The following is a 25,165-nucleotide window of genomic DNA, read 5'->3' as shown; positions in this document are numbered from 1 at the left end:
ACACCCCTCCCACCCTGCTTCCAGCCAACGGAAAGACAGAATCCTTCAGGAATAGACAAAGTACCACCACTGGACAGAGACAGTGGAAAGACATCCTACTACCCAGCCAACTATCCAGCCAGATCTTTAGCTTGACAGACTTAACTCTGCCAGTAAGAAAGACCCCAGCCTATCAGAAAGGTGCTCAGGATAGACAGATGTCCCCTAAACCAGGGGGACAGATAGATATAGACACCCCATCCTGTTGGACAAACACACCTCCAGCCCCTAGTGGAACAGAGATCCCCCAACTAGCCAGAACCCATTTGCTGCATTAGCTGCCCTGCTTCCCAGTCACCACCACAGATACGCAGGGCTCACTGAGCCTCAGTGTTGCCTCTGCTCTCCAGGTTGACAGTTTCCAGTGACTACTGACATCCAATGACATTCACTACTAGCAGGGTTCAGAAAGCCCTTTTGTGATCTGCAGTGGATATTCCTCCTTCACCCTGGTGTCCACTATCTCCAAATGATTGCTATTAGTGTCCATGATTACTCAGGGGCTCAAGTGTCTCTGTGACTCCTCCAATGGACCTCCATATTTTCTCAAAGTTCAGTGATGCTTCTTTATCCCACCACCCTGAGTGCAACAACTGAGTCCTGAGACCATCCAAGAAATCTCAGTGATTACACTGACATTCACTATCGAGCCCTGGTTAGGGGTCCTCAATGAACTTGCCTGACCCTTTTGACCCCTCAATTACTTGGTAAACTAACACTCCAAGTCCCAATGGCTCCCTGGTTACTTTCAGTTTATCACTGACCTCCCAGTAACTGCCACTGACATCTACCGACAGTCTCATGAACGTTGAAGGACCTCTCACTGGCCTGCAATGAACTCACTGATAACGTCAATCCTTGGTGGCCACTACTGACCTCTGAACTTTCAAAGATGACAGTGAGTCAGCAGTGACCCAATCCCTCAATAAGTGAAACATCCCTACTGACCTGCTTTTTGCCTTCTCAGTCACTTAAACCGGGATTGGCAACCTACAGCCTGCAGCCCACCAAAGAAAAAAGACTGACACATGAAATTAAAATTTAAAGTCCACAAATAAAGTTTGGAATACAGCCATGCTTATCCCTTTACATATGACCTATGGTTGCTTTCATCCTGCCTGTCGAAGTTGAGTGGCTGGGACAAGAACCAGAGACCTCAGTCCTTTAAGAAACAGTTTGCCTGTCTGTGACAACATTCTGATAATTCCCTAATGAATTAGGTTCACACTCCTTACCTCCAAAGTGAAGGATGGGGTAGCTCACCTACACTGAACGGCCCTTGGCAGGGGCCCCTGGCTCCTACCTACTCTCTCCAGCCTTCCCCTTTGTGGCCCTAGGGCAGCAGCTGTCCTCTGGCCTTCTCCCCATTTTCTGAAGACGACAGTATGAGAATGAAAAAAAAAAAAAAATCCTTAAAAGCGTTGAGAACATCTAGATCCCTGGAACCCACTCCCAAAACCTCAATTCTCAGTTTCCTGGAAGTTTTATACAGCTTGAGATTCTCAAATTAGGATGATCCTGGCTCCCTCGGCTCCTCCTGGCCCGACCCAGAAAAAGAAGGAACCTCAAGAAATTTCGTCTTTCTCACAGCTCAGGTGCCCGGCTGTCATTTCCCCCCGCGGCAACCTCTCCCAACCTCCCTTGGACTCCGCCGGAGCGCAGAGCGGGGTAAGGTCTCCACATAGGGTTTCCCAGTCAGGAATTTCAGCTTCATCTAGGCAGCCGTCTTTACTCACAGCTGACACGCCACCCTGGTTGGGATCCGGATACGTCCAGCTCCCTGGAGGCCGGGCGAGGGCATGTAGCCATCCGCCATGCCAGGGCGTGGACCCCGGGCCCAAGCTAGAGGCGGTGTCCATAGGACCATAGGGACTCATCCAGCCCGCGCGGAGACAAAAAAATTGAAGTGCCGGCGCAGTTTTCTAGCCCCACGCGCAGCCAGGGGAACCTAGCGCCCTCAGTCCGGCAGCCTGTGGGCGGGGCTGGGGCGGGCTCTGAGTGTCATTGGCTGAGGGGCGCGCCCTGTCTGCCGCTGAGCACTCCCATTGGCCGGCGAGATCTGAGGCGGGGCCTGGGCTGCCTTCAGCGGAGTCTACCCCAGCGGAGAGCGGAGGTGCAGGTGGACTGCACCTCACTGCCAGGCGGCACCATGAGCCGCAGTTTGGATGCGGCGCGGAGCTTCTTGGAGCAGCTGGAAGCACTAGACGGCAGGGATGAGGTGGTCTTCGCCGGCGAGTTCAGCGTGAGTGGGCGAGTGTGGACTGCCGAGCTCCTGCTCCTCGCCCTGGACAGTTCGGACCTCTGTCTGTTCTGTGCACCCTGCTGCACTTTGCTTCTCTCTCGGCGTCCAGGGTCGTCTTCTCACTTCGAGATCTCTCTGTTTTTCTCTCCCCAGCACCTCTCTGTCGCACTCTCTCTCTGCCTGCCCGTCTTCACCCTCTGCCTGCAGAGCCCCAGAGGGCGAAGTCCACTGCCGGCCCGGACGGGGCCGCACACGCCCTCGGGTCCCTGCGCCCTAGCTGCGCTCCCGGTATCGTCGGGTTGCTGAGCGGAGAAGGCGAGCGCTCACGCGATGCTCGGCCGCTCCAGGCGACGGGGTGGTCACTGTCCCCACTGTGGTCCTGGGGAGGAAGGGGCTGGGAAAAGAGGAACCAAGAGGCCCCGCTGCAGTGAGGATATGGAGGCCAGTTCTTACAGGCGATGTGGCCTGAGCCTCTTTATCCGGTCTCTGTGGCCTCTGTTTCTCCTAGGGTGAAATGTGACGAAACTGACCTGAGGATTAAAATAGCCAGTGTGGGTAAACCACGCTTAGCACATCTTGAGCGCTTACTTTATAGGCGGCTTTGTCACTAGTTATAAATAATCCTAAACTTTACAGTGGGGTAGTGCAAGCTATACGTAAGGAGTGCTAATGCAGCAGCGTCGTAGGCATCGCACTGTACAAGTACTGAGATATTTTAAATATAATAACATAGAAACGTGTTAGAATCATATATGGTGACATCTTAAATTTAGAAATGTCTGATAAATATATGTAAGTAATAAATGACTATATATTCATTAAGAACAATAGAAATAGAGAACAGATTTATGAAATAATTGTATTAATATAAAATATATAGTGTATATGTATAAATATGTCATAAACTATAACTTATACATTAATTTCATAGAACAGAATAAACATGAAAACTCAAAATGAGCAGTTATTCAAGTTTCTAAGAAACAATAATAAAAGTATAAATCTTTATACAAATATAAAATAAATATTATGTATAAGAACTGTGTAATAAATGCAGAATATATAATTTATGCAATATGAAAATGTGCATAATAAATGTAAACATATAATACCCAGGTAGTACATGACATCATATCCATCCAAGTCTGGGTCCAGTTTGGGACAGTGAGCAGTGCTGACGATCCCTATGCAGAAGCTGGGTGGTGAGCAGTGCCAGTTGCTGGAGGCCAGCCTCCTGCAATCTCCTGCACTCACAAAAGAATCTTCCAAGGCCTCTCTGGGCCTTGGTTTCCTTATCTACATAGTAGAAATATCCATAGTGGTATCTACTGCAGAAATGTGTCCATGAAGACTTAAATAACCTACCTGATGGGTGTAAGAACACTTAGAATGGTGGCTTGCAGTCACGGTGGCTTGGTAGGTGTTATTTATTATTGTCATGATTATGAATGCCTGGTGATGATGGCAATACTATTCACTGATCATAATAATCTAACAGTATTAAAGCACCTAATAGTATCTACATAAGTAATGTTATACATTTAATTCATATACATTGTATATTATCCTCTTGTGTATCATGTTTGTTATGTTAAGTACATAATATATTACAATTATTGTTCATGATAAGATGTAAATACACACTGAGGGTATGGGGACAGATGCTCAGAGGTCTGAGTTCAACACTCACCCACTTCCTGGGTGGCACTTTCAGAAAGTCACTGACACATGTGGTGCCTCAGCTTTCTTACTGCACAACGGGGAGTCAATAATACCAACTTCGGAGGCACCTTGCAGATAGTTCAATGCCCTTACACAGGGCTTAGCATAGAGAGGGCACTCTGAATGGCTACTGTTATTGAATCAATATTGGAGAAGGGAATGGCAACTCACTCCAGTACTCTTGCCTGGAAAATCCCATGGACGCAGGGGCCTGGTAGGCTGCAGTCCATGGGGTTGCTAAGAGTCGGACACGACTGAGGGCTTTCACTTTCGCTTTTCACTTTCATGCGTTGGAGAAGAAATGGCAACCCACTCCAGTGTTCTTGCCTGGAGAATCCCAGGGGCGGGGGAACCTGGTGGGCTGCCGTCTATGGGGTCGCACAGAGTCGGACACGACTCAAGCGACTTAGCAGCAGCAACACTATCTGGACGCAGCACTCACCTTTCATAGGGCACGTGCCGCATATCCCTTTGAGAGCCTCAGTGTCCCAGGCGTCTGATCTGGCTCCTCTCTTACTCTCTCTTCTCTTCCCACCCCCGGGTCTTCTTGCGGTCCTCCCACCAGGACATCCGGGCCCACTCAGCCGCCTGGAAGACGGAAAGCGTGTGCTCAACGGAGGCCGGCAGTCGCCGCGAGAACCTGAGGAAGAACCGTTATAAGGATGTGCTGCCTTGTAAGTCGGGGGTGGGGTGGGGCCTCCGGAGGAGTCGGTGCCCCCACGCTGTGGGACCCAGGTGCTAGCCAGGGTCCCTGTGTCCTACTGGCTTTCCAGAACTCTCCCTCCAGGAGCCTTGCTCTGGCTGCATTTATCCCCAGCATCCCACCAGTGCACCCTGATGGGATCCCCCCAGGTGTGCCGTCCCCTGCTGGCTTTCATCTGGGAGGCCATCAGGGCTGTCACCCACAAAGTCCATGTTTCTCACTTCTGCTGGCAGACGATCAGACACGAGTGATCCTTTCCCTGCTCCAGGAAGAGGGACATGGCGACTACATCAATGGCAACTTCATCAGGGTCAGGCTGGGAGTCAGGAAGGGGCAGAGGTGGTGGAGGTGACAGCAGAACCTCGATAGTGAACTTAGACTTTACCAGGGTGCAGACGGAAGCCAGGCCTACATCGCCACGCAAGGACCCCTGCCTCACACCTTGCTAGACTTCTGGCGCCTCATCTGGGAATTTGGGGTCAAGGTCAGCATTGGGGGAGGGGGAGGTGTGGCCAGTATTCTGGGTCCTCCCTTGGCCCTGATAACTGCACCCCCTAAACTGATTCTCCTCCCTTACCCCTATGTCTAGGTCATCCTGATGGCCTGTCAGGAGATGGAGAACGGCCGGGTAGGTGTGCTCAGCCTCTGGAGTGCATGTCCTTTTGCAGGAGACAGGAGAAATCTCACTAGCTCTCCCCTGATCCCATGACTCAAGGGACGGGTTCTTGGAGTGACCCCACTGTAGCTCTGCCAAGCCCACTATTACTGGCTTTAATTTTTTAAATGACCTTTTTCCTTTTATTCGTGTGGTTCATCCTTCCAATGTTGGCAACCCTCTCCTGCTGGACTTCTTGTCCCATAGACCATAAGACCCTATAACTGTGGCTTCCCCAGTACAAGTCTGATGTCTTTCCCCATGTTTCTCCCACTTAATCACTATGCTCCGACCACTGGGGCCTTTGTTCTGCCTCGAGTCCTATGCTTCGTCTGTTCCCTCTGCCTGGGACATTTTTCCCCTTGGGCTGCTGCATCACCACCCTCAGGTCTTGGCTCAAATGCTCCTTCCTCAATGAGATCTTCCTGGACCTCACCCCCTTTGAAACTCCCACTCTCCTTCCCTGGTCCTACTTTCCTTTTCGTTCACAGTTCTTACCAACTTCTGAATGAAATATAAGATAATCTACAAATGCATTATGTATATTGTTTATTCTGTCTCCCTGAGTAGAAGCAAAGTTCCAGGAGAGCAGGGATCTTTGCTTTGCCCATAAGTATAAATTAGTTACTCAATAAATGTGTATCATCACTGAAGGCACATGGTTTCTGCATCCTGGCCGGCTGGGAAAGCTGGCTGATCATGGAGTCTATGCAATCTATAGTGATGTACATTTTTCATCTCTAATTTTGGCAGTTGTGATATCTTCTCTCCTGGCTATTGGGTCTGGCTAGAATAAAGAATCAAACTTTTAACTGTTGTACTAAATCTGTCCTGCTGCCTGTTTTTGTAAATAAAAATGTATTAGAACATAGTCATGCTCATTGGTTTACATAGTGTATACATGCCACAATTGTCAGGTTCAGTAGTTGCAAGTTAAGTAGACTGTATGGCTCCCAAAGTCTAAAAGATTTATTATCTGGCCACTTATAGAAAGTTAGCCAATCTCTGGGCTAGAGGATTATTAGTTTTATTTTTTTCAAAGAAGCTGCTTTGAATTTTATTCATTTTCTCTAATTTTAAATTTTTATTTCATTAATTTCTTTTATCTTTATCATTTCCTTCCTTCTGGTTTAGGTTTAACTTGCTTTTTTCTAGTTCTTTAAGCTTAGATAATAGATTTGTGATTTTTATCACGTGTAAGTAACGCCATTCATTTTTCTCCGTACACTGCTCTAGCTACATTTCATAAACTATGTTGTCTTTTTTTTTCCAGTTAATTCAACATGTGTTCTAGTTGCCCTTGTGATTTCTTCGACATGGTATTTGACTATAGCTGCGCTTAATTTCCAAATATTGGGGACTTTTCCATATATCTTCCTGTTATTAAATTTCAGTTCCATTGTGGTCAAAGAACAATTTTATATTTTTCCAGATGTATTGAAACTTGTTTTGTGGCCATGAATACGATTTATCTTGGTAAATGTTTTGTGTGCACTTGAAAAGAATGTGTATTCTGCTTGGTTGAGTATTCTATAAATATCAGGTCAAATTGATTGTGTCTTTTTGAAAGACACTTTAATATTTTATATCTTTATTGTATCTTCATTGGAAAAGACTCTGATGCTGGGAGGGATTGGGGGCAGGAGGAGAAGGGGCCGACTAAGGATGAGATGGCTGGATGGCATCATGGACTCGATGGATGTGAGTCTGAGTGAACTCCGGGACATGGTGATGGACAGGGAGGCCTGGAGTGCTGCGATTCATGGGGTCACAAAGAGTCGGACACGACTGAGTGACTGAGCTGAACTGAATTGAACTGATAGATCTTTACTGATTTCTTTTCTCTAAATGTTCTGTCAGTTCCCAGCAGGAGTGTTGAAACCTTCAACTGTTTTATAACTGTCAATTAGTACACGCTTGTGAATAGTATTACTCAAATTGTATTATTCATATTTTTTTGTCTCAGTTCAGTCATCTAACCATCTCATCCTCTGTCGTCCCCTTCTCCTCCTGCCTTCAATCTTTCTCAGCATCAGGGTCTTTTCAAATGAGTCAGCTCTTTGTATCAGGTGGCCAAAGTATTGGAGTTTTAGCTTCAACATCAGTCCTTCCAATGGACATTCAGGACTGATTTCCTTTAGGATGGAGTGGTTGGATCTTCTTGCAGTTCAAGGGACTCTCAAGAGTCTTCTCCAACACCACAGTTCAAAAGCATCAATTCTTCGGTGCTCAGCCTTCTTCACAGTCCAACTCTCACATCCATACCTGACTACTGGAAAAACCATATCCTTGACTAGATGGAACTTCGTTGACAAAGTAATGTCTCTGTTTTTTAATATGCTGTCTAAGTTGGTCGTAACTTTTCTTCCAAGAAGTAAGCATCTTTTAATTTTATGGCTGCAATCACCATCTGCAGTGATTTTGGAGCCCCCCAAAATAAAGTCAGCCACTGTTTCCACTGTTTCCCCATCTATTTGCCATGAAGTGATGGGACTGGATGCCATGATCTTTGTTTTCTGAATGTTGAGCTTTAAGCCAACTTTTTCTCTCTCCTTTTTCACTTTCATCAAGAGGCTCTTTAGTTCTTTTTCACTTTCTGCCATAAGGGTGGTGTCATCTGCATATCTGAGGTTATTGATATTTCTCCCAGAAATCTTGATTCAAGCTTGTGCTTCATCCAGCCCAGCGTTTCTCATGATGTACTCTGCATATAAGTTAAATAAGCAGGGTGACAATATACAGCCTTGACATACTCCTTTTCCTATTTGGAACCAGTCTGTTGTTCCATGTCCAGTTCTAACTGTTGCTTCCTGACCTGCATACAGGTTTCTCAAGAGGCAGGTCAGGTGGTCTGGTATTCCCATCTCTTTCAGAATTTTCAGTTTATTGTGATCCACGCAGTCAAAGACTTGGCATAGTCAATAAAGCAGAAATAAATGTCTTTTGGTCTACTTGTCCTGTTATTTGCTGAAAGAGGAGTGTTGAGATTTCTGTAATTTTTCATTTATCTATTTTTTCTTTCAGTTCTGTCAATTTTGGCTTAAGTTACTTTAAAACTATAATTGAGTGCTTATACAGTTAGGATTATGTCTCCTGATGAATCAAGCCTGCTTTCAATATGTAATGTCTCTTTTATGACCCTTTCTCTGAAGTGTACTTTGGTATTAATTTAGCTATTTAAACTTCCTTAGATTAGAGTGTGTGTGATTATCTTTCTTATTCTTTTACTTTTTAAAATCTGTGTTTAATTTCATTTTTTGTCCATGCTGCGAGGCTTGAGGGATCTTAGTTCTCCAGTCAGGGATTGAACCTGTGCCCCCTGCAATGGAAGCATGGAGTCCTAACCCTTGGACCATCAGGGAATTCCTCATTTTTATTTTTATTGTTTCTTATAGCTGTCATATTGTGGATACGTACTTATAAAATCCAATCTGACAATCTCTGCCTTTAATTGGCATAGTATTTAATGTGTTGGCCTTCCCTGGTGGCTCAGAAGGTTAAGAATCTGCCTGTAATGCAGGAGACCTGGGTTTGATCCCTGGGTGGGGAAGATCCCCTGGAAAAATGGAATGGCTACTCACTCTAGTATTCTTGCCTGGAGAATTCCATGGACAGAGGAGCCTGGCGGGTTACAGTCCATGGGGCCGCAAAGAGTCGGACATGACTGAGTAGCTAACAATGTGTTGGGGGATTCCCTGGTGGCTCAGCAGTAAAGATACACCTGCAGTGCAGGAGTTTGATCCCTGGGTTAGGAAGATCCCTGGAGAAGGAAATGGTAACCCTCTCCAGTATTCTTGCCTGGAAAATCTCATGGACAGAGGAGCCTGACAGGTCACAGTCTATGGGGCCTCAAGAATCGGACAAGACTTAGTGACTAAACCACCACCACCTTTAATGTGTCAATTATGCGTATAAATCCATGATTTTGCTATTTGTTTTCTATTTGTTCCATCTGTTCTTGTTCCTTTCTTCTTTTCTGTCTTTTTTCCTGAGAATTTTTATGACTCTATTTCATAATCATTCAGTTCAGCTCAGTCACTCAGTTGTGTCCGACTCTCTGTGACCCCGTGAATCGCAGCACACCAGGCCTTCCTGTCCATCACCATCTCCAGGAGTACACTCAGACTCACGTCCATCGAGTCTGTGATGCCATCCAGCCATCTCATCCTCTGTCGTCCCCTTCTCCTCCTGCCCTCAATCCCTCCCAGCATCAGAGTCTTTTCCAATGAGTCAACTCTTCTCATGAGGTGGCCAAAGTACTGGAGTTTCAGCTTTAGCATCATTCCTTCCAAAGAAATCCCAGGGCTGATCTCCTTCAGAATGGATTGGTTGGATCTCCTTGCAGTCCAAGGGACTCTCAAGAGTCTTCTCCAACACCACAGTTCAAAAGCATCACTTCTTTGGCGCACAGCCTTCTTCACAGTCCAACTCTCACATCCATACATGACCACTGGAAAAACCATAGCCCTGACTAGATGGACTTTAGTCGGCAAAGTAATGTCTCTGCTTTTGAATGTTTTATCTAGGTTGGTCATAACGTTTCTTCCAAGGAGTAAGTGTCTTTTAATCTCATGGCTGCAATCACCATCTGCAAAAAAAATAAAGTCTGACACTGTTTCCACTGTTTCCCCATCTATTTCCCATGAAGTGATGGGACCGGATGCCATGATCTTCATTTTCTGAATGTTGAGCTTTAAGCCAACTTTTTCACTCTCCTCTTTCACTTTCATCAAGAGGCTTTTTAGCTCCTCTTCACTTTCTGCCATGAGGGTGGTGTCATCTGCATATCTGAGGTTATTGATTTTTCTCCCGGCAATCTTGATTCCAGCTTGTGTTTCTTCCAGTCCACTGTTTCTCATGACGTACTCTGCATAGAAATTAAATAAGCACGGTGACAATATACCGCCTTGACGTCCTCCTTTTCCTATTTGGAACCAGTCTGTTGTTCCATGTCCAGTTCTAACTGTTGCTTCCTGACCTGCATACAGATTTCTCAAGAGGCAGGTCAGGTGGTCTGGTATTCTCATCTGTTCCAGAATTTTTCACAGTTTATTGTGATCCATACAGTCAAAGGCTTTGGCATAGTCCATAAAGCAGAAATAGATTTTTTTCTGGAACTCTCTTGCTTTTTCCATGATCCAGCGGATGTTGGTAATTTGATCTCTGGTTCCTCTGCCTTTTCTAAAACCAGCTTGAACATCAGGGATTTCACGATTCATGTACTGCTGAAGCCTGGCTTGGAGAGTTTTGAGCATTACTTGACTAGCATGTGAGATGCGTGCAATTGTGTGGTAGTTTGAGCATTCTTTGGCATTGCCTTTCTTTGGAATTGGAATGCAAACTGACCTTTTCCAGTCCTCTGGCCACTGCTGAGTTTTCCAAATTTGCTGGCATATTGAGTGCAGCACTTTCACAGCATCATCTTTCAGGATTTGAAATAGCTCAACTGGAATTCCATCACCTCCACTAGCTTTGTTCATAGTGATGCTTTCTAAGGCCCACTTGACTTCACATTCCAAGATGTGTGGCTCTAGATTAGTGATCACATCATCATGATTATCTGGGTCATGAAGATCTTTTTTGTACAGTTCTTCTGTGTATTCTTGCCATCTCTTCTTAATATCTTCTGCTTCTGTTAGTTCCGTACCATTTCTGTCCTTTATCGAGCCCATCTTTGCATGAAATGTTCCCTTGGTATCTCTAATTTTCTTGAAGAGATCTCTAGTCTTTCCCATTCTGTTGTTTTCCTCTATTTCTTTGCATTGATCATTGAAAAAGGCTTTCTTATCTCTTCTTGCTATTCTTTGGAACTCTGCATTCAGATGCTTATCTTTCCTTTTCTCCTTTGCTTTTCGCCTCTCTTCTTTTCACAGCTATTTGTAAGGCCTCCCCAGACAGCCATTTTGCTTTTTTGCATTTCTTTTCCATGGGGATGGTCTTGATCCCTGTCTCCTGTACAATGTCACGAACCTCATTCCATAGTTCATCAGGCACTCTATCTATCAGATATAGTCCCTTAAATCTATTTCTCACTTCCACTGTATAATCATAAGGGATTTGATTTAGGTCATACCTGAATGGTCTAGCAGTTTTCCCTACTTTCTTCAATTTCAGTCTGAATTTGGTAATAACGGGTTCATGATCTGAGCCACAGTCAGCTCCTGGTCTTGTTTTTGTTGACTCTATAGAGCTTCTCCATCTTTGGCTGCATATGATATAATAAATCTGATTTCAGTGTTGACCATCTGGTGATGTCCATGTGTAGAGTCTTCTCTTGTGTTGTTGGAAGAGGGTGTTTGCTATGACCAGTGCATTTTCTTGGCAAAACTCTATTAGTCTTTGCCCTGCTTCATTCTGCATTCCAAGGCCAAATTTGCCTGTTACTCCAGGTGTTTCTTGACTTCCTACTTTTGCATTCCAGTCCCGTGTAATGAAAATAATAGTCATTATTACCTTATTAGTTTTACCTCTGTATTATGTGCTTATGTGTTTAGTGAAATATGTACTTATCACAGTGTATGGTCAAATACTATTATGATACCATTTCAGGTAAAATGTGAGAACTTTACAACAGCATATTTCAATTTTCTCTTTCTATGCTTCAGGCTATTGTTGCCACAGGTTTTGTTCTAAACTTAAAATATACTACACGACATACTGCTATTATTTTCATATAGATTAAAAAAAACTTTATTGAGATATAATTCCTCCATCTAAAGTGTGCAATTCAGTTGTTTTTAGTATACTCCTGAATCACACAACCATCACCACAATAAATTTTAGAATATTTTCATCACCCCATAAAGAAACCCTATATCCATTAGCAGTCATACTCCATTTCCGACCAAACTCCATCCTAAGCAACTACTAATCTATCTACTCTGTTAGATTTGCCCACTCTGGACTTTTCATATAGCTGCAATCATATGACACATTGCCTTTGGTGAGTGGCTTCAGACACTAAGGTAGTGTTTTTCAGATTCATGCATAGTGTAGCATGTATTGGCTGAGCCACCAGGGAAGCCCATGTCAATACTTCAGTCTTTCTTGTTGCTGGATAACATTCCGTTTTATATTTCCATGGCTTGGTCAGCAAAGGATCCGCCTGCAAAGTGGGAGACCTGACTTTGATCTCTGGGTTGGGAAGATCCCCTAGAGGAGGGCATGGCAACCCACTCCAGTATTCTTGCCTGGAGAATCTGCAAGGACAGAAGAGCCCGCCGGGCTGCAGTCCATGGGGCTGCTAAGAGTTGGACATAACTGCGTGACTAAGCACACACAGCACAATCACTTTATAAACTTTGAGCTATTTCCACTTTTTGGTGATTATGAATATTGCTGCTATAAACATTCATGTGCAAGTTTCTGTATAGAAGCATGTTTTCATTTCTTTTCAGTATATACCTAGAAGTGGAATTGTTGGGTCATATGGTAAGCTTTATTTTTAACCTTTTGTGCACCTGCCAAACTGTTTTCCAGTTTACATTTTCAACCAGCAATATATGAGTCTTCCAATTTCTCTACATTTTTAGCAAAATTTGTTATTTTTGCCTTTTTCATTATAGCCATCCTGTTGGATGTGAAGTAGTATTCATCGTGTCTTTCTTTTTTCAGTTGTGGTAAAATATACATAACATAAATGTTGCCATTTTAATGATTTCAAATGTACAATTTAGAAACATTAAGTACATTCACAATGTTTCAAACCACTATCAATATCCAATTCCAGAACTTGTTCATCATACAAAACAGAAACTCTATCCATTTAATAATTACTTCCCATTTACTCTTCCTGTAGCTCTTGGTAGCCTTTATTTTACTTTCTGGCTTTATTAATTTGCCTATTTTAGGTACCTCATCTCAGTGGAATCATATAATACCTGTCCTTTTGTGTCTGACATTTCATTTATCATGTTTGCAAGGTTCATCCATGTTGCAGAGCATATCAAAATTTCATTCTCTTTAAGGCTGAATAACATTTTGTTTTATTTTTGTATCACATTTTGTTTATCCATTCATTTGTTGATGGACATTTGGGTTGTTTCTACCTTTTGGTTATTGTGATAATGCTGCTATAAATATTAATATATAAGTATCTGTTTTGAGTCCTTGTTTTCAATTTTTTGGGGTAGTAGAATTAATTACTGGATCATGTGGCAATGTTGTATTGATTTGTTTTGTTTTCCACAGTGGCTGCACCACTTTATATTCTCACCAACAATGCACAAGGGTTCTATTTTTTTCAATACACTCACCAAGATATACGTTACTTTTTGTTTTTGTTTTTTAGCCATCCTAATGGGTGGGAAGTGGTGTCGCATGGTTTTGGTTTGCATTTGCCTAATCATGTGGATTTACCAAATATCTTTTCATGTGCTTATTTTTTCATTTGTATGTCTTCTTTGGACAAGTATTTGTTTAGGTCCTTTACCATTTTTTAATTGGATTATTTGTCTTTTTATTATTGGAGAATTCTTCTGAATACAAGTCCCTTATCAGTATATGATCTACAAATATTTGTCTCATTGTGTAGGTGTCTTTTCATTTTCTTTACAGTGTCCTTTGAAGCACAAACCTTCTGTAAGTTTGAATCCTTCCAATCTATTGTTTTGATGTACTTTTGGTGCTGTTTCTAACACGTCATTGTCTAACCAGAGGTCAAAAAGATTTACTCCTATGTTTTCTTCTAAGTGTTTATGCTTAGGTGTCTGATTCATTTTCATTTTGACTTAATTTTTGTATATGGTGTAAGATAGGGGATCCAAATTCATATAGATATCCAGTTGTTCCAGTACTACTTGTTAAAAGACTGCTCTCTCCACTGGATGGTCTTGGTCTTTTGTTGAAAATCAGTTGACCAGCCATACATGTAAAGGTTTATTTCTGGACTGTCAATTCTATTCCATTGATTGTAGTACTATACCAGTACTACAATATATTGTGGGTCTGTAGTTAAGTGTTGAAATCAATAAGGGTGAGTCTTCCAAATTTTTTCTATTTTCAAGATTGTTTTGTCTATTCTTGGTCACTTGCTGTACAGAAGAGTTAACATAGCAAGCCTAAGTGCTTATGCTTAGAAAGGCCTTCCTGCAATGTTGGTTCTTAACTGGAAATCCGATTTCCAATAAGAGTGGCTGACTTTGCTGAAGTATTTATATAAGCAATGTGTCTAAGTGACAGCAGGTTTATATGATACCTGCTTTCCTTCTGAAGTTTTGGCCCATGCTAGTCAGAGGTGCCTACATACCACATAGAGTCCCCCAGTAAAAATCTTGGGCACTGAATTCCTAAGGAGCTTCCCTGTGGACATTTCACATGTGTGGTCACAACTCATAGCTGGAGGAGTTAAGCACATCCTAAGTGACTCTACTGGGTGAAGACCCTTGGAAGCTGGCAACTTGTTTTCTGCAGACTTCACCCTGTGTGCCTTTTCCCTTTGCCAATTTATTCTGTATCCTTTCATTGTGATAAATTGTAGCCATGAGTACAACTCTGTACAGAGTGCTGTGAGTCTTCCTATTGAATCATCAAACCTGAGGGCAGCCTTGGGTATCCACAACACATTTATTAATGTTAACATATTAATTTTAAGATCAGCTTGCCAATATCATCAAAAAGCCTAGGATTTTGATAAGGATTGCACTGAATCTGTCAATTCAGGGTAGATATTGCAAACAACAGTTTTCTTTACATGAAAATACAATTGATTTTTCTGTATTGATTTTGTATTCTGAACCTTGCTGAATTCACTTTTTACCTCTAATATAGTGTATGTGTGTGTGTATTCTTCAGGGTTTTTTATATATGATTTCTATAGAGCTTTCCCAGTGGCTAGAATCTGCGTGCAATGTAGGAGACCCAGGTTCGATTCCTGGCTCAGAAAGATGCCCTGGAGAAGGGAATGGCTACCTGCTCCAGTATTCTTGTCTGGAAAAATCTGTGGACAGAGGAGTCTGGCGGGCTACGTTCCACGGGGTCACAAAGAGTCGGACACAACTGAGCGATTAACACTTTATCTAATATCACTTTTATATATAACATCATGCTGCCTGCAAGTTGAGATAGTTTTGTCTCTTCCAATCTGGGTAACTTCCCTTTGTTTCTTCTTCTTCCCATCTTTTTTCTTTCCTGTCCTTTTCTTTCTTCCTCCCTCCCACCTCCTCTCCTTTCTTTGCTTCTAATTGCACTGGTTACAACTTCCAATACGAAATTGTTCAGAAGCAGAAAGTGCAAACATCTTTGTCTTGTTCCTGATCTTAAGCACAAACCATTCGGTCTTTCAACATTAAGTGTTAAGTTACCTGTAGGGTTTTTTCAGATACTTGTTGTTGGTTTTGCTTTTTAATTTAAAATGAGGAATTTCTTTTCTATGTCTAGTGCCTTTCATGTTTTTATTATGTATGAAGAGGTACTGGATTTTGTTCATTTTTCTGCATCTATTGAGATGATCATGTGTTTCTGTTTTATTTTCTGTTATTATGGTATATGACATTGATTGGCTTTCATATCTTGAACCAATCTTGTGTACTGTGTATAATCTTTTGTTAATAATTCTTCTGTCTATATTCTTGAGTTGTTGAATAGTTTTCTTGTTATATCTGTCTGGTTTTGATACCAGAGTAATACTGGTCTTATAAAATATTCCTTTTTCAAATTTTTGGAAAAATTTGTGAAGGATTGCTATTCCTTCTTTTTTGGTAAAATTCACTAGATTATCTTTTAAAGATGTTAAAAATGAGAAATACCTTTTGTGCTTAGCTACCTGTTTACTTTTTTTCTTTATTCTTCATCCCTTTGTGTAGGTCATTATCCCACCTGATATCATGTTTCTTTTGTATAGAAAGCTTACTTTTTTTTTTTTTTTGTTAAAGAAGAAATCAGAATTTTATTTATTTATTTTGGCCTCACCATGCAGCATGTGGGATATTAATTCCCAACCAGTGATCAAACCCATACCCCCTTCAGTGGAAGTGCAGAGTTTTAACCACTGGACCACTAGGGAAATTCCTGAAAAGCTTACTTTAATATTTCTCATAGTGCAGTTTTGCTTATGATAAAGTCTTTCAGCTTTTGTCTGAATTTTTAATTTTAGCATTTTTAGGGCATAACACCGTTGACCTCTGGCTTGCAAGCTTCTGACAAAATTCTGCTGTCATTCTTATTTCTCAAATTTAATGTCTTTTTGTGTATAATGGTTTTAAACACATTAAAAGATTTAAGATTTTTTTTTCTTTATTGTGATTTTTCAGCAATTTGATCATGATCTAACTTGGTGTTAATAATCCTTGGATTATTCTCCTTATGGTTCATTGATCTTTCTGGCTCTGTGGGTTCATAGTTTCATGAAATTTGGAAAAATTTCCAGCTATTATTTCTTCAAAAATAGTTTCCATTCTCCCCTCTCCTCTCCTTCTGAACTCCAGGTATACGTACATTGGGCCACTTGATATATTTCCACAGATATATGATTCTGTTAGTTTTTTTCCTCCACTTTTTCCTCTCTCTTTTTCACTTTTAATAGTTTCTATTGCTATGTCTTTGTGTTCACTGATCCGGTATCTAATCTGCTATTTTAAAAAATTATTTATTTATTTGGCTATGCCAGATCTTACCTGCAGTACTCAGGATCTTCAGCTGGGTCTATTTCCCTGACCCAGGACCCCTGTGTTGGGAGATAGAGTTTTAGTCACTGGACCACCAGGGACGCCCCTAATCTATGATTAGACAGTGAGTTTTTCCATATTCTTTTCCATTATGGTTTATCACAGGATACTGAATATAGTTCCCTGCGTATATAGTAGGACCTTGTTTATCCATTCTATATGCAATAGTTTGCATTTGCTAATCCCACACTCCCGATTGTTCCCTCCACATCCCTGTTTCCCCCAGTAACTACAAGTCTGTTCTTTGTGTTTGTGAGTCCGTTTCTCTTTTGTAGATAAGTTCATTTGTGTCAGATTTTAGATTTCACATATAAGTGATATCATATGGTATTTGTCTTCTCTTTCTGACTTAGTATAATAATCTCGATCATACTGAAAATGGCATTATTTCATTCTTTTTTTATGGATGAGTATATTGTGTGTGTGTATATAGACATACATCTCCTTTACCCATTCATCTGTCAATTGACATTTAGGTTGTTTCCATGTCTTGGCTATTGTGAGTACTACTACTATGAACACAGTGTGCATGTATCTTTTCAGATAATAGTTTAGTCCAAATATATGCCCAGGAGTAGGATTTTTGGATCATATAGCCACTCCTCTTAGTTTTTAAAGAACCTCCATACTGTTTTCCATAGTGGCTGCACCAATTTACATTCCCACCAGCAATGTATGGGGGTTCTCTTTTCTCCACACCCTCATCAGCATTTGTTATTTGTAGACTTTTTACTGATGGCCATTCTGACTAGTGTGAGGTGGTACCTCATTGTAATTTTAATTTGCATTTCTCTAATAATTACCAATTTGAACATCTTTTCATTTACCTTAGTGAATTTTTTATTTCATATATTTTATTTTTCCTCTCTAGAAGTTCCATTTAGGTCTTTTTTATATCTTTTTTTTTCTATCACATTCATGTTTTTCCTTCTCATCTTTGAACATATTTATAAAAGCCGTCTTAAAGTCTTTGTCTGCCTTTTTCCTCATCTGTTTTAGGTCTTTTTCTATTGACTGACTTATCTCCTGGGTGTAGGTCATATTTTTTGCTGCTTTGTATGTCTAGTAAATTTTTATTGGATGCTTAATATTTTAAATTTTACACTTGCTAAGTTGCTTGGGTCATGTCTGACTCTTTATGACCCTATGGACTGTAGCCTGCCAAGCTCCTCTGTCCATGGGGATTCTCCAGGCAATACTGGAGTGGGTTGCCATTTCGTCCTCCAGGGGATCTTCCCACATCTCTTATGTATCCTGCATTGCCAGGTGGGTTATTTGCCATTAGTGCCACATGGGAAGCCCAAATTTTACACAAGTATTGATAAATTTTAGATCTTGTTATTTTCCTTTAAAATGTAATTTTTTTAAAAGAGTGTTGGAACTTTTTTTGGAAGGCAGTTATTTTTGGATATTTGATCATTTTAGGGTTTATTTTTAAGCTTTTTAAGGGTATGTCTAAAGAAGCCTTTATTCTAGAACTGAGTTCATTCTACTTACTAATGTGTGGTGTCTTGTTCCTTACTGAATGCCCTTTTTAATCAATCAGGTCTCCACTCTGGCTGGAGGAAATGTAAATTATTTGTTCCATTGTGAGCTCTAGGAAATGTTCATCTTATAGTTCCATAGCTATTATGCTTTCATGGAAAGTTATTCTTTCCTAGCTTCATGGGGTTTCATATCATATGTGCCCAGATTATTATCAGCTGAAGACTCAAGGGGACCTCATGCAGACTTCTGGTGTTCTTTGCTTCTGTTTGCATAGTACTGTTCTTTCAAGAACTCTGTCTTGGCCTCCCTGAGCCAAGATTTCTGGTTTCTCAACTAGTGGGATCATCAGACCCTTCATGGTCTGCAGCCTGGTTACTGAGGCAGTAACCTTGGGAACTCATAGGGTTTCACTCCTGTGTTTCCCTTTGTTCAGTGATCACAGTCCTGCAAATGCATGTGGACCAGTGTCTGAAAATAGTGGTTCATACATTTCTTTCCAGGGTTTTAGTTGCTTACAGTAAAATATTCTGGACTGTCTTGCTCCTGCACAGTCAGAAGCTCACATCTCCACTGAGTCTGTGTTTAATCTGATGAGATGCTGCTGCTCTCTGTGCTTCCACCAGCAAGCTGGGCTGTTCCAAGGGGTTGTACACATGTTAATATGAACTCTTGAGGCAGACTCCCCCTCTTCAGTCCCTGCCCTTTTCCCCTTGTTTTTTGCAGAAAAAGTGTGAGCGTTATTGGGCCCTACAACAGGAACCACTGCAGATTGGGCCTTTCTGCATCACTCTGGTGAGTTGGGGCAGAGGTGGGAACAGCACTTTACGGAAATCTTGGATTTTGTCTTTCACAGAAGATTCTGAGTGGAAAGCTTTGGGGCTGGGCTTGAAAGAATGAACAATTTCCCCACAGTCCCCCTCACACTGCAGGGAGCTCTCTGGTATTAGCATGCAAATAGTCAGAACTCATTATACACTGATTTTGCATTTTAACTACTATCATGGTTATCTCTGTAAATATAAATGTACCTGGTTAGGTTCTTAAAATTCTTATTTCTCTTACCATTTCAAAAGAACTCAGAAAAATGTCTCATAGGTTATAAAAACAATTGGTACTGATAAATACAAGCAAACTTTTGTTTTAAAACAAAAGACATTTCTTTCTTTCATTGTAAATGAGCTTGTTGGAACTAGCTCATAGTTTCTCTTTATCGCTTATGTAAAATGTTTCCTTCACAGAGGTCATGGGGGATATTTAGACTAAATGAATTTTTAGAAATAGGTGGTTTTTTTTTGGCGGTGGCGGGGGGGGGGGGGTGTTGGGGAGGACTGTGTTGTACGACTTGCAGGATCTCAGTTCCATGACCAGGCACTGAACCAGGCCATGGCAGTAAAAGCCCAGAATCCTAACCGCTAGGCCACCAGGGAATGACTTTTTTAAAATTTTAAATCAGAAATGCAGTTTCCTGAAAATGTGTCTTTTGGTCGCAAAGAGTTGGACACGACTGAGCGACTGAACTGAACTGAACTGAACTGGCACCTGTGATCATTTTTCTCTGCCCTCTTCCCACATGCCCCATATCCACAGATAAGGGAGATGTGGCTGAATCCAGACATCATACTCAGGATCCTGCAGGTCACCTTCCAGAAGGTACTGAAAGGGGAGGAGGAGACTTCCACATAGTGAGAGCGTCCTGTCTCTGCTTTCTTATCTGTAAAATGGGCATTAACAATAGTACCCTTCTCTTTAGTTATTATCTGTTTCATTTAAATAGAAGATGTGGAGAATAGGGCTGACATGAAGTAGTTGCTCAATATATGCTTTTCTTTGTTGTTTTTATTCTTTGCCTCTCATTTTCTGTGTTTCAGGAATCCCGCTCAGTGTCCCAGCTGCAGTATATGTCCTGGCCAGACAGAGGGGTCCCCAGCAGTCCTGACCATGTGCTTGCCATGGTTGAGGAAGCTCGGCACCTCCAGGGATCTGGTTCCAACCCCCTCTGTGTCCACTGCAGGTTTAATAAATGGGCTTTATGGGGATCTGGTGAGACAGAGGGGATGGTAGTTGGGGAGGGAGGCAGGGAAGAATAGTGCAGGACTTGGAGCCAGTCTTGCAGTTTCTCGAATGCCTATTTTAAGAAACCTGAGGTCACACTCGTTAAAGTTGCAACTGAAATTGTCAGTATTAATTGAACACAGACTGTCTGCTGGGGAATAAATACACAGCTGATGCTAAACAAATATCAGCAATTAAAAAGTTTTTCCTTTCAAATTATAACCTGGGATACTGGGAACCAAAAAGTGCTGCAGGGGCCCCTCCATTAATTAAGTCCTTCACCTCCCACCCCAAATGTCCCCTTTAAAATGGGCTGCAGGAAGGCCCTGGTCGAGCTCATTCTGATTCTTGCTTGTCAGTGCTGGCTGCGGGCGAACAGGTGTCCTGTGCACTGTGGATTATGTGAGACAGTTGCTTCTGACCCAGGTATGAAGAGGGCATGCGCGTGAAGTGTGCATCCTCGGCCCACAGCTCCTTCTCATGTGCCCATCTCTCTGCCCTAGATGATCCCACGTAACTTCAGCCTCTTCAGTGTGGTCCTCGAGATTCGGAAGCAGCGGCCTATGGCCATACAGACAGAGGTGTGAGCAGGGTCTCCCCATTCCAGGGACACATCCCTCTTACTCTTCCCTTCTCAATGACCTATCTTCCCCTCTACCCACTACCCCAGGAGCAGTACAGGTTCCTGTACCACACAGTGGCTCAGATGTTTCTCTCAGCGATACAGAATGCCAGCCCTCATTACCAGAACCTCAAGGAGGTATGAAGGCCCCCTTCCAACCCTCAGAGACCAGGACCCAGAGCAGAGGTCTATGGCCACCACTATGGCAGCATCTAGCCCTTGGACTCCTTCCAGTAGCAGGGACTGACTCTGACATCTACCTTTGTGATCCTCCTTGCTTCCTTATCAGAGTGTCTCCTCTTAAGCTGCCCCCACAGAGACCACAGGGATCTCCACTAGGAGCCTGGACAGTGTCCTCTGAAGCCTCATGCCCTTCCCCTCCTGTCTTTCCTCCAGAATTGTGTCCCACTCTGCGATGACGCCCTCTCCCTCTGGACTTCCCAGACCCTGAATGCCATCACTCGCCCATCCAGCGGAGTCCTTAGGTACCTAGCCCCATCCCTGGAGGCTTCCCTTTCCAGTTTCTTCTTCTTGGTGGCTAGCCCTTTCCTCACCCTTGAAACACTGGCACCATCCTTGTCGTTCAGTTCACCAAATGTTCACCAGCCCTTTCTTTGAACTGAGCTCTGGGAACCTTTCCGAAGATGATTCTTTAATACCAGAGATGACACCGTCTCTGCCCTACCCCTACATTCCGGTGTCAGTACTTTCTTCATTCCCCCCAAGTTATTAATTCAGCTGATATTTCTTGATGCTGCCCATCTGTCAGGCGTCATATCTGGTGCGGCAGACTGCAACCCTTGGTCTGAGACCAGCTCTCCATTTTGACACCTTCCCTTCCTTCCCTTTGGAGAAGGCAATGGCACCCCACTCCAGTACTCTTGCCTGGAAAATCCCATGGACAGAGGAGCCTGGTAGGCTGCAGTCCATGAGTCTCAAAGAGTCGGACACGACTGAGCCACTTCACTTTCACTTTTCACTTTCATGCATTGGAGAAGGAAACGGCAATCCACTCCAGTGTTCTTGCCTGGAGAATCCCAGGGACGGCGGAGCCTAGTGGGCTGCCGTCTACGGGGTTGCACACAGTCGGACATGACTGAAGTGACTTAGCAGCTTCCTTCCCTTTAGATGTCACTTCCTCATTCATTTATTCAATAAACAACTACACAGAAATGACCACTCCTCAATAACACCTCGTCCCAATCACCTGCCAGCTGGGCCCTTCCTTCCTTCATCCATCCAACCTGCTGGGCCCTAGGGACACAAAACGAGACCCCCTTCTCCAGAGACCAACCGCCTGCATCTCAGTGCTCCTTCACTGCGAGCCGCCTCAGGCGGGAAGGAAGCCGGCGGTTTGCTCGCCCAGCGAGCTCCCTCCCTCCCCCGCCTAGGCGCTGCAGTTTCACTTCCTCCCCGCCCTCCCCACCCGCAGGAGCATCTCGGTGCCCGGGCCTCCGGCCCTCTCCATGGCCGACACTTACGCGGTGGTACAGAAGCGTGCGGCCCCCGTGGGCACCGGGGCAGGCGCGGGCGCGCGGGCGCGCAGCACGGAGGACACGCCGCTCTACAGCCAGGTGACGCCGCGCGCCTGGCGGCAGCAGGCGCAAGCTGAGGACGCGCGCGGCGCGCAGCCGGGCCGCGGTAAGTCTAGGAGGCCGGGGGCGGGGCTGGGTTGGATCGTCCCCCACCTGTTCCTGCAGATCCTCTCTGGCCAGGTTCTGGAGAGCCTGGAGGCCGCGATGACCTCCCCTCCCGCCAGCTCGAGCCTGGCCGGGGCACGCCCTGGAGGGCTGAGGTTCGGGCTTCCCCGGCCATGCCGCTAGGACTGTTGCCTGTCCTCAGGTCACGCCCGGAAGCGTCTCGGGCCACGCTGTGGTCTCTGGCCCCGCCGCAGTCTCTGACCCGGTCACCTGGTCTGGGCAGAGGGCTCCGTCTTGGTTACGTCCCTGGCCACGCCCCTGGCCCCTGGGCCCGGACCTGCAGCCCCCAGCCAGCCTGCTTGGGCAGGGATGCCGGAATTTGAAGGGCCGTCTGAGTTGACCTGTTCGGGTGGTTTTCTGCCCGCAGTTCCTGTTGACGAAAGCGTGGCTGGGCCTGGCGCCTATGAGGACGTGGCGGATGGAGCTCAGACTGGTGGGCTAGGTAAGTCAGATAAACTCGGTTGCTGGGGCCGTTTGCAATTGCGACGGGGATGGGGCGGGTATGGTGGCAGGGGACTCACATCCTCAGAGCCCTGTGGACGTGGCTGCAGCAAACCAGGAGGGCCTGGAGGCCTGAGAATGATTTTCCACCGGTTGCCTTCCTATCCACACCTCAGCTTCTTTTATGAGCCTTATGGTGCCCTTCCTCTTCCAGGCTTTAACCTGCGCATTGGGAGGCCTAAAGGACCCCGAGATCCGCCTGCTGAATGGACCCGGGTGTGAGCGCTGCACCCCTGCCTGTCTGTTGCTCCACATGGGTGCCTGGACTGCTGAGGGTCATGCTCTGCTTTATGAAGTGTTGGGAATGGGGATGCTGGGCTGAATAAAAATGAACGTTTCTTAGAGTGGAAGATGTGGGGCTCTGCCTTAGTTATTATAGCATTCAAGGCACTGAAACCATGTTCAAGTCCCTGTGTCCTTATCTTTTGAAGTAAAATGCTGACTCAAGAGTTAATGATTTGGAAATGTGAAGATGCAGAAACAAAGAATAGTTGTTGAGCTAGGGAACTGGTAACAATTTAGACTATAATTCTACCACATAGTAGAATCACTGAACTCCCAGTTTCCTGAAAGGGATAAAGACCTGACACACACACACTCCTAAGCTGTTTTTATAGGAAGCAGACCCCCACAAGATAAAAACTTCTGAGAACAAGAACATCGACCCTAGACTGGTTGCAAGCAGAGGCTGAAGATGCTGAAACTTCACCTTGATGCCAACCAAGGATTGTCCATGAGCTTGGTCCATGATCACCCCCTGCTCCTTGAACACTATAAAACCCCTCACTACTCCCTCTAGGGTGGGTCACATGGTATTCATGGCATTAGCCCACTGTGGCCCCCTTTGCCTGGCAAAAAAATAAAAGCTACTCTTTTCTACTTCACCCAAAACTGTCTCTGCATTTCTGTTTGGCACCAGTAAACAGAGGCCAAGTTAGCAACACCATGAGACTTGGGGAGGTAGTTGGGTGATGATGGCTAGTGAGGTCACACTGAGCATACTCAAGAATAAACTCAACCCTAAGGGTCTGGTAGGGGCCCCCATTGTGAAGGGGATGATGGATAGATAGGCTTCTGGAGACCACCTGAAAGATTGGTTCATTTCAGTATCTGAGACTCCCTCACTCAGACATTCAGCTTACAACACAAAGAGATGGATGGACCCTCATCCCCCACTACCATTCAGACAGATGGAAGCCATGCGTAACAACAGCCAAGCAGACTGATTTCAGACAGACAAGTAAAGAGATCCCCAGATGGGTAAGCAAATAGAATTCCAACCTGGAGAGGCAGGCCAATCCCCTTGACAGCCAGAGCTTCAGAGGGATAGTCCATTCCCTGGGTAGACCTCCAGTCAGGGAGAGTGACACACCAACAGTCTTAACAGACCACCCCATGCAAAAGACATCACCAGACAGACAGACCCTCTCCTCCGGCTAGGTTGCTAGACAGACACCAGACAGACAGACCCTTGGCTGGACAGACTCCCAGACAGCCATAAACAGATCCCCAGCTGAACAGACACAGATGTCCTCTGAGTTAGACAGGCCTTCAGCTACATAGACCTACCATGTGGGCAGACAGACTGATAGGCCTAATCACATGGACTCCCAGGTAGCCAAATGTACTTCAGTCAGACAGATACCAGCCACACAGACCTTTGACTGCACAGACACTTCACCTAGCCAGGCAGACTTCCAACTAGGCGGACAAGTGGACAGACTTTACCAGCTCACCAACTATACAGAATCCGTATTTTGGCAGACAAATCGATATAT

At 44.1% G+C, this 25,165-nt stretch overlaps 1 protein-coding gene across 1 annotated transcript; it reads left to right on the top strand.

Annotated features, from left to right (window-relative positions):
- Positions 2,073–24,278, top strand: PTPN18 (protein tyrosine phosphatase, non-receptor type 18). Its single transcript, XM_018065973.1, has 15 exons — positions 2,073–2,281; positions 4,569–4,677; positions 4,940–5,016; positions 5,095–5,190; positions 5,296–5,334; positions 19,236–19,304; positions 20,100–20,162; positions 20,381–20,523; positions 20,924–20,990; positions 21,068–21,145; positions 21,235–21,324; positions 21,583–21,671; positions 22,619–22,827; positions 23,254–23,328; positions 23,542–24,278. The coding sequence occupies exons 1-15, from the start codon at positions 2,189–2,191 to the stop codon at positions 23,607–23,609; spliced, it is 1,365 nt and encodes a 454-aa protein (XP_017921462.1). The 5' UTR covers positions 2,073–2,188; the 3' UTR covers positions 23,610–24,278.

The sequence above is a fragment of the Capra hircus genome, chromosome 2 (genome assembly GCF_001704415.2).
Source record: "Capra hircus breed San Clemente chromosome 2, ASM170441v1, whole genome shotgun sequence".
Taxonomy (NCBI): domain Eukaryota; kingdom Metazoa; phylum Chordata; class Mammalia; order Artiodactyla; family Bovidae; genus Capra; species Capra hircus.
This window is presented reverse-complemented; position numbering and strand designations above follow the sequence as displayed.

Bases quoted from the DNA above. Each gene is read 5' to 3' on its own strand.
- PTPN18 (XM_018065973.1), top strand. From the start codon at position 2,189: ATGAGCCGCAGTTTGGATGCGGCGCGGAGCTTCTTGGAGCAGCTGGAA. The intron at 5,191-5,295 runs GTCAGCATTGGG...CCCTATGTCTAG, and splicing joins TCTGGGAATTTGGGGTCAAG to GTCATCCTGATGGCCTGTCA. The intron at 20,524-20,923 runs GTTTAATAAATG...CTTGCTTGTCAG, and splicing joins CCCCTCTGTGTCCACTGCAG to TGCTGGCTGCGGGCGAACAG.